The sequence below is a fragment of the Urtica dioica genome, chromosome 5 (assembly GCF_054948205.1).
Source record: "Urtica dioica subsp. dioica isolate 48M chromosome 5, U.dioica_male_clone48M_v1_H2, whole genome shotgun sequence".
Lineage (NCBI taxonomy): Eukaryota > Viridiplantae > Streptophyta > Magnoliopsida > Rosales > Urticaceae > Urtica > Urtica dioica.
Genome location: NC_142760.1, coordinates 39,637,225 through 39,646,556, shown reverse-complemented (window position 1 = coordinate 39,646,556; position 9,332 = coordinate 39,637,225). Strand labels below are relative to the sequence as shown.

The following is a 9,332-nucleotide window of genomic DNA, read 5'->3' as shown; positions in this document are numbered from 1 at the left end:
ACAAACAGGAAATACCCAAATAAATATAAAAGTTTAAAGCTTCAATTCTTCTTCTAAGGATCAAATGTGATGAAAAGAAAATTAAAATTCCGAGTATAATATCCAGGCAATAATTATTTAACAACCTCTATGAAATCAGAAACAACACAATCTTATCCCAACGGGTTTCGAAAATGAATCTTGGTCACACGGTTCTGATAAAAAAAAATAGTAAATTCCACTTCCAAAGATATCAAACCCTAGAATTTTCGAGAATTATTCTACGAAAATAAAAATAAAAATTCCAAGGTCGCAACAGAAACACGCCTACCAAAGTTGAACAATCTTTCAAAATCTAAACGAGGTTCCAGAATTAAATCGACGATCAGATACATAAATAAATAATAGATTTAACATAAATCTCACGAGACCAAACTTACATCAAACCCTAAGCCAAAACCTAACAAATCACATAATAAATTAAACGAAAAAGAAATGATCGAAAGAGAAAAGAAATACGTTTAAATTGAAGAAGGGGAGAGCTTCGAAGAAGGGGAAGTAAAAGTTTTGAGAGAGCTTTCGAGAGAGAAGTTGATGAGAGAAGTGAACGGTGAATGAATTACCCAGGGAGGAGCGTGGTATTTAAAGACAATTCAGCCAATTAAACAATTCCACGTGGCGGTTGCTTAAGGGTATTTTACCTGTCCCACACGGAACAACTTTTCTTTTTCCTGGCTTTTACTGAGTTTAGCTCGGTCACGCTCTATTTATAGCGCGTGTCTTTATTGTATTCAAACATAATTTAAAGATTTGTTAATAATTACCCTATTTATAAGGGGTAAGTTAAAATTATAGCCAATTTATTAACTTATTTAAAATATAATAATCAATATCAAATTGAGTTTTCAAAAATACCCTAATTCCTTACCGGTACCAACAAATAACCTATGCACGATAATAAATCTTTACCAATAAATTCGAGAGCGGAACCAACCACCGGATATCATCCCCATCGAGACTCCCTCTCTTTCGTCCATCTCCGAAATAAGTAACTCAATTGTTTCCTTTCTCCTCTGAAAATCCTAGAATCGAAGAGACCAGAGGCCTCATGATTCTCTACCGCGATGACGTTGCTTCTCATGCTCTTCCCTTAAGTCCGATCTCTCTTTCTCTTTTGGATCAGTTTCAGAATTTAATTTTTATAGAGCTTATCAATCAAAGGATGATGAGCGCCGCCAGAAACTTGTCCGGAATGTGCAAAGTCAGCCCTTCCACCTGTAATTTTCCCATGATCATGTAGACCTCTGCTCTATAGTTGTCTATGCGCTTTTTTCCTCTTTTTTTGTTGGTTAGGTGAAAAAAAGGAGACACATTATCTTGTGTTTTACGATTTTTTTACTTTTTTTTTGTACTTTTGTGTGTGTTTGGTTTTGGGTTAATAAGTGTTAAGATGTTGGCAAACGACCCTGTAAAAGAAACAACATGACAATTCTCCTCATCGGTACAATGAGCAGTAGATGAGTTGTCTCAGGAATATTACCGTTGTTAGCAAGGACAAAAGATAGCTCATTACCAACTAATTGTTCAATTGTTATATTTATGTAAATACCTGATTGGTAGATTGTAAAAACCCTAATACGCGTCCCTTGATCTATAAAAGGGAATGCTTTCTATTGAAATAAACAAGCTGCTTTAATTACCTTTTCCTTTGTTGTTTTATAATATGGTATCAGAGCTACAGTAGTTGCCCATTTCCCTTTCCCTTTAGTAGCCGTCAGAAATGGCAGACAACCCTGAAATCCTAAACCCTGCCATACAAAACCAAATCCCTGCAAATCAGATACCAGAAATAGCCATACCACTTCAACCAGTCATAAATCTTGGAAACCAAATACTCACCATTCGTCTCTCAAACTCAAACTATCTCCTTTGGAGGTAGCAAGTCACTGCAGCTGTCAGAGGTCATGGACTCACTGGTTATCTCCTCGGCTCAAACACAAAACCCTCAACAATCTTCCTAACCCAGCTTTTGAGCACTGGGATCGTCAAGACCAGCTCCTTGTATCGTGGCTCCTAGCCTCGATCAGTGAGACTGTTTTGACCACAGTTGTTGGTCTCAACACCTCAAATGAAGTTTGGTCGGCTCTTGACAGGATTTTGCAGGCGAATCTCGTGCAAAAATCCTGCAATACAAGCTGCAAGTTCAAACCATGAAAAAGGGTTCCATGACCATGCGTGATTATCTAACAAAAATGAAATCATGTATGGATTTTCTTGCTTCATCAGATCACGGACTGAAAGAGGAAGATCAAGTCTTACATATACTTACAGGACGGGGAAGCGAATATGACTTAGTGGTGATCCACATCACCACTCGAACTGAGTCATTCACCATCATCTACGTCGGCTCCTTGCTCTTGAGCTTTGAGGCCAGACTTTACAGGAACCCATCAGCAACCAACAAAGACACCACTCTACCAAGTGTCAACCTCACCACTCAAAGGAGGTCAAACTCGCCACGCCCTAACCAGTCTTATCAATCCAACAACAGCAACTTCAACAACCGGGGTGGTCGAGGAACTAGCAGGGGTAGAGGTCGCTTCAATCTAAATCGGGGTCTTCAATGTCAGATATGTGGAAAGCAGGGTCACTCGGCTCATAAATGCTTCAACAGATTCAACAACACCTACAACTACAACAATGACAACAACTTTCAGAACAACAACAGTGGAAGCTTCCAAGGTCATCACAACCCATCAGCCATGGCGGCATTGTTCTCACCAAATGAACAGTTGGCTGACGAAACTTGGTACCCAGATTCAGGAGCCACGAACCACGTGACAAATGAGCTCAGCAACCTTAACATGGGCACTGAATACAAAGGGAACAGCCAAGTTCAGATTGGTAATGGTAAAGGTCTACTTATCTCACATATTGGATGCTCATCTCTTACCTCTCATAAAAATAGCCACAAGAATTTTCTCTTGAAAAATTTGCTTCAATTTCCTGCCATCACAAAAAAACCCTATCAGTGTTGCACAATATTCAAATGATAATAACGTGTTTTTTGAATTTCATCCCTCTCATTATGTTGTTAAGGATCGAGCGACGGGGCAAGTTCTTCTTCAAGGACAGCTTAGAGGAAGATTGTATCATATCCACTTTTCGCCCATCCATCTTCCGAAAATCTGCACCACCCACAACAAAAGAGTCAGAAATTGTAATCCTTTTTTAAATTTCCTCAAGGTCATGAAACCTAGTGTCAACATGGTTCATGAGATCATAAAGTCTGTACCTAGTGAGTCTAGCAATCAAATCAAGTCAAATGATGTAATCTCATGGCACCAACATCTTGGTCATCCTACAATCAAAGTCATAAAAAAATTGTTTCTCTTTGTCACTCTTTATCTCCAAAAAATATGCTTTGCACAACCTGTCAACAAGGAAAATCTCACAGATTACCATACAATCATAGTGAAACCATTGTAAATGTTCCTTTAGACATCATTCACACTGACCTTTGGGGACCTTCACCAATCACATCTAGAAATGGTTACAAATATTATGTCAGCTTTATAGATGCCTTCACCTGATACACCTGGATATTTTTTCTCAAAAATAAGTCCGAAGTCCAGAAGGTTTTAACAAATTCAAAGCAAAAGTTGAACTACAATTCAATAGAAAAATTAAAAGGGTTCAATCGGATTGGGGGGGGGGGGGGGGGGGGGGGGGGTGAGTATCGATCACTCACCTCCTTCTTTCACGACCAAGGCATAGAACATTTTCTTTCATGTCCGCACACCCCAGAGCAGAACGGTGTGGCGGAGCAAAAACATCGCCACACCGTTGAAACTGGCCTCACTTTGCTTGCACAAGCCAATATGCCACAACACTTTTGGGATGATGCCTTCTTCTCCGGAACCTATCTCATAAACAGATTACCCTCAAGTGTCATCAATATTGTTAGCCCCTACGAAAAACTCTTCAACAGAAAACCCAACTACAATATGCTCAAATTTTTCGGGTGTGAGTGCTTTCCATATCTGCGACCATACAACAAACATAAATTAGATTTTAGGTCCCAACCTTGCGTTTTCATAGGGTACACACCTCAACATAAAGGTTATAAATACTTAGCTCCAGATGGTCGACTCTATATCTCTAGGGATGTCACATTCAACGAATCAGTTTTTCCATATGCCTCTTTGTCTCACAGGTCAAAAATTCCAGCCACTCATCATGATACAGTTCCCTCTCAACAGCCCTTGATCAAACTCCCGGCGCTCATCAACAACCAGGTATTCTCACAACCTTAACCTTGTCCCATTACATCTCTCATCTCACCTACAAACCATTCATCACCTACAAACCATTCATCACATCATCCATCACACCAAAGGCAACCTGAAAATAGCCACACCACTAAAAATAGCCATACCATTGAAGATGAGCAAACAGAATTTGAGATAAGTCAACCCGCTATCCAAAAGCAATCTGAATCTGGAAATCAACATCACATGGTTACAAGAGGGAAAGCAGGAATAAGAAAACCCAAAATATTTGTTGCTGCCACTAACGATTTGGTCACTGACCTTTCAAAAACTGAACCCATGTCAGTTGAGTCAGCTCTTTCATCACCTCATTGGAAGGCGGCCATGATCTTTGAACTACATGCCCTCAACAAAAACCGAACCTTATCGCTCTCTCCACCACCTATTGGTCGAGAAATCATTGGGTCAAGATGGGTCTACAAAGTCAAGCGACATTCAGATGGTTCAATGGCTCGGTACAAAGCCCGGCTGGTCGCAAAAGGTTTTGATCAAATTGCAGGTTTTGACTACAGTGATACTTTTTCACCGGTGGTCAAACCTTCACCATAAGAGTTGTTCTCACCATTGCCCTTGCTAGACGCTAGAGTGTTGGCCAACTAGACATCAACAACGCTTTCTTAAATGGCAAACTCACGGAGGAGGTCTACATGAGTCAGCCACCAGGTTTTGAGTCCCCTTCGAAGCTTCCTCTAGTTTGCCGGCTACACAAAGCCATCTACGGATTGAAGCAAGCTCCGAGGGCATGGTTCAACAAGTTAAGCAACACCCTCCTGAAATTTAGGTTCACAGCATCACGAGTGGACACATCTTTATTCGTGCGATTTGCAGAAAAATCAACCACGTACCTACTAGTTTACGTAGACGACATCATCATCATGGGGAGTAATGACAAAGAGGTACAACGTCTCATTCAATTTCTGAACCAGGTGTTCTCGCTGAAGGATTTAGGTGCCCTAAAATATTTCTTGGGAATTGAGGTTCAGCACTCGACAGGGGGAATGCACCTATCACAGCGTCGCTACATCACAGAGCTTCTTCAATGAACCAAGATGCTAGATGCAAATCCTCTACCAACACCGATGCTCAGTGGCCTCAGATTATCTGCTCATGACGGCGATCCAGTTGAAGATGCCACCCTTTATCGAAGCGTTATAGGTGCTCTCCAATATGCCACAATTACCAGACCAGAATCAGTTTCAGTGTCAACAAGGTAAGCCAATTCATGCACTCGCCACTGCAACCACATTGGAAAGCAGTAAAAAGGATTTTGAGATACCTCAAGGGCACAATTCACTACGGATTATTCCTTCATCAATCTTCATCACTTACAATCTCCGGCTTCTCAGACTCGGATTGGCCCACAGACATCAATGACAGACGGTCAACGAGTGGTATGTGTGTCTATCTCGGCAAAAATCTAGTCACTTGGTCTTCAAAGAAGCAGCCCAATATAGGTAGGTCTTCAACAGAAGCAACGTATCGGAGTCTGGCGTCAACCAGAGCAGAAATCCTTTGGCTGAAATCCCTTCTTCACGAACTGAGAGTTGAGAAGACCGAAAGCCCCATCATTTTGTGTGACAATCTCAGCACGGTCTTCCTCTCTGCAAACCCAATTCAGAATGCACGAACAAGACATATGGAACTAGACCTATATTTTGTTCGAGAAAACTCTTCAAGTCAGGCACTTACCAAGTCAAGATCAAATCGCTGATGTCTTTACAAAACCCCTATCGCACAACTTCTTTAGCAACATCAGAAACAAGCTTGGAGTAATTCCATGGGGACGGCTTGAAACGAGGAGGAGTGATAAGATGTTGGCAAATGTCCTTGTAAAAGAAACGACATGACAATTCTCCTCATCAGTACAATGAGCAGTAGATGAGCTGTCTCGGGAATATTACCGTTGTTAGCAAGGACAAAAGACAGCTCATTACCAACTCATTGTTCAATTGTTATATTTATGTAAATATCTGATTGGTAGATTGTAAAAACCCTAATACGCATCCCTTGATCTATAAAAGAGAATGCTTTCTATTGAAATAAACGAGCTGGCTTTCTATTGAAATAAACGAGCTGCTTTAATTACCTTTTCCTTTACTGTTTTCTAATAATAAGTGCATGCATGTCAGCTGTGCATTTTTCTCAATCAATAATAATAAAATAGATATGCCCTCCCTTGAAAAAAAATAAGATAAAATTCTATTTGAGACTTCCTTTCTTCTTTTTTTTCTTCTTAAAATTATACATTCCTCTCTTAATTTTTTGCAGATAAATTTAAACAAAATAACCATTTAAGATCTATTGACTAGTAAAATAATTAAGATTTAAAATTTTAAGTAAAATACTCTGAGTTTCTTTAATTAACAAAAAATTAAAGTTTGATTATGTTTTATGTGCTAAGAAACATGATGGATCGTTGAGGTTATGTATTGATTATATATGTTCGATCAACTAATTGGTTGTTCTCAATTTTTCTCATAGATCGACTTATGATTGAGGTATCATCAATTGAGAATCAGAGAAGAAGACGTTCTGGACAATCATCCATACTCGATATGGACACTATGAGTATCTAATAATGCTGTTTGGTGAGCTATTTGACGTTGTTGACCATTTGACTTGTATTTCTTGATGATGGTGTCTAGTGTATTATGTCGTGGTGTTATACTAAACTGTAGTCTTATTGTGATTGATTGATTGTTGTCTTTCTTTCGTAGTTGTGGTATTGTATTGATTGATTGTTGTCTTTCTTTCGTAGTTGTGGAAGTTGTGACGTGTCCTTATATTTTGATACGTGTTTAAATCTCATGTGAACTTTTTGTTGAAAAGATGAACATTTGTTAACTTTTCAAACTATACCCGACGTGTTTATATTTACATTGTCGTTTTGTTATGAAATTATTATGTACTGCCGGACCAAAATAACTACTTCAGCGCAAGCCGCACGTTTAACAACTTTCGTATTTTCGTTTATTTCCGCCATAACTCTAATTACTTTTGTTAATAAATGATCTAATTATTATTTTAGCAATTTTGACTGAAACCATATTCTTTTTCTCTTTGGATAGACTTCAGTTTAGGGAATGCAATTGCTTCGAATACACCTCGTTATTTTATCCCCATATTCTTTCCATTCCATGCACAAGCAAAGGTTAATTTATCTTATATGATATATACTTGATCATGATACACAAATATGAAAACGTTATGTGTACGCTTATACGAACAAAAACTACAAATTCCCGATCGAGAATATATGAAAGTCCATCGAAAGAGACTTCACCATTTTATTCAAACTCCAAAAAAGCACATACAAATATAACGTGCCTTAAACAAGAAACAAACAAACATACACACACACACACACAAAGAGCCGACCTAGTTTCTCCCTCACACTCTTATCTCATGGGAGAAAAAATAGGCTCTTCTATTCTTTCAGTCCCAAACGTCGGAAGAGGACCGGCAAGTCTCCGGTCCAAGGCCGCACATCTGAGGAAGCCTCTCGGCGACTCCGGCGAGGCTGTGCGACTCGCTCGAGTAGGCTTGATCAACGGCGGCGCGTAGGCCCTCGCAGCGGCACGAGTAGTCCCTCACCGACTCGAGCTCGTTGCAGCAATCGTAGAAGGCTCGGCTCCCGCGTCCGCTCAGCCCGACGTCCCCGCCGGAGTAGTGACGACGCTCCTCGATGAACTCAACGCACGGGCTCAAGTCCCGACTCTCCACCTGAGGGCGACACTCTTGGCTCAAGTATCCCCCGCCGGAGCCGTGGCTGTCGACGGAGCTCCGGGAGGTCGCCGCTGTGGCGTGGAGGAGGACGAGGACGGTCGCGATGAGTGGGACAAGCTTCGACGCCATTTTTTCTTTTTTCTCTTTTGCTTTTTTTTTTTTTTTTTTTTTTTTGTTATGATTAGGGTTTTGGTTGCCTGATTTATAAGGGCTGTTATGGGGTTTGCATGCGAGTTACGTGGAGGTTTTGGGGGTGTGATGTGGCTTCTTGGTGGGTTTTCTTTTTGCATGCAAAGAAATATATGTGGCGAATATACATGTTATGACTTATGACATCTTGTGCTCTCGTATGAAGTTGTTTTGTCACGTGTTTATTAGTTGATATCGTTTGATATGTTACAATTTTGTCTATGTACGTAGTTGAAGCTAAAGACATAACGAAACGTGTTTTTTACTCTTCTTGCAATGTGTCTCTCTTCCACTCAGGGCCGGGGTGGAGGCGAATTTTATTTTGAACAAAAAAATTTGAAGTACGTACATTTTAAATTTCATGTGTTTTATGATAATAATAATAATAATAATTCTATTAAATAATAATAAAAATCTTTAATAATTTTTTTCTATACATAGTAAGAAATCATTCTATTTTATTTTTGTATGAATGGTTGGTTTATCATGTAACTCTTTTTCATTCGGATTTTATTTCCTTCATGCCATTCAGAATTGGTGAGCCCCTTATACATAATTGGCTACTTTTTACTAATTGTACGTAAATCACCTTTTAAGTTAGTGCGTCATGTAAATTGCCTTGTACATGACAGCATCACTCCTTGTAACTTATGGTAAAAAAAAAAAAAAAAAAAAAAAAAAAAAAAAAAACCCGAAACCAACGGGGAAGGATAGCCAAGGACTGTGTGCCCGTGTATGGATAGTCAGTCCTAAATCATATAGCAAAATAATAATGATAATGATATAGCAGTCAATAACAAGGACAAAGAAAGCTATATTCTCAGATCGTACTGGTATTGTGAGGCACAGTACAAACCTCCTGATGCAAAAATAAACTATCAGTTTAATAATTCTTGCATACCCATTACAGACTCATTTCTTGAGTTTAATAGCCAAAACGTAAAAACTCCAAAATATCCAAACTATCAGACTAAACGAAATTACAAAAGGACCCCCAAACTTTCTCTTCACACTCTTACTTCTCAACGTACGACTCCAGCCACGTTGGCTTCTTTTTCTTCCGAGTGGGCTTCATCTTCTGAATTGCACTCGGCCCATCTTCGCTTT

At 39.5% G+C, this 9,332-nt stretch overlaps 1 protein-coding gene across 1 annotated transcript; it reads right to left on the bottom strand.

The window, feature by feature from the left end:
* Positions 1–7,549: 7,549 nt before the first annotated feature.
* LOC149398433 (2S seed storage albumin protein-like) lies at positions 7,550–8,200 on the bottom strand. The gene has a single exon (XM_089614989.1). It carries the CDS (start codon positions 8,163–8,165, stop codon positions 7,746–7,748), a length of 420 nt encoding a protein of 139 aa, XP_089471115.1. The 5' UTR covers positions 8,166–8,200; the 3' UTR covers positions 7,550–7,745.
* Positions 8,201–9,332: the final 1,132 nt, after the last annotated feature.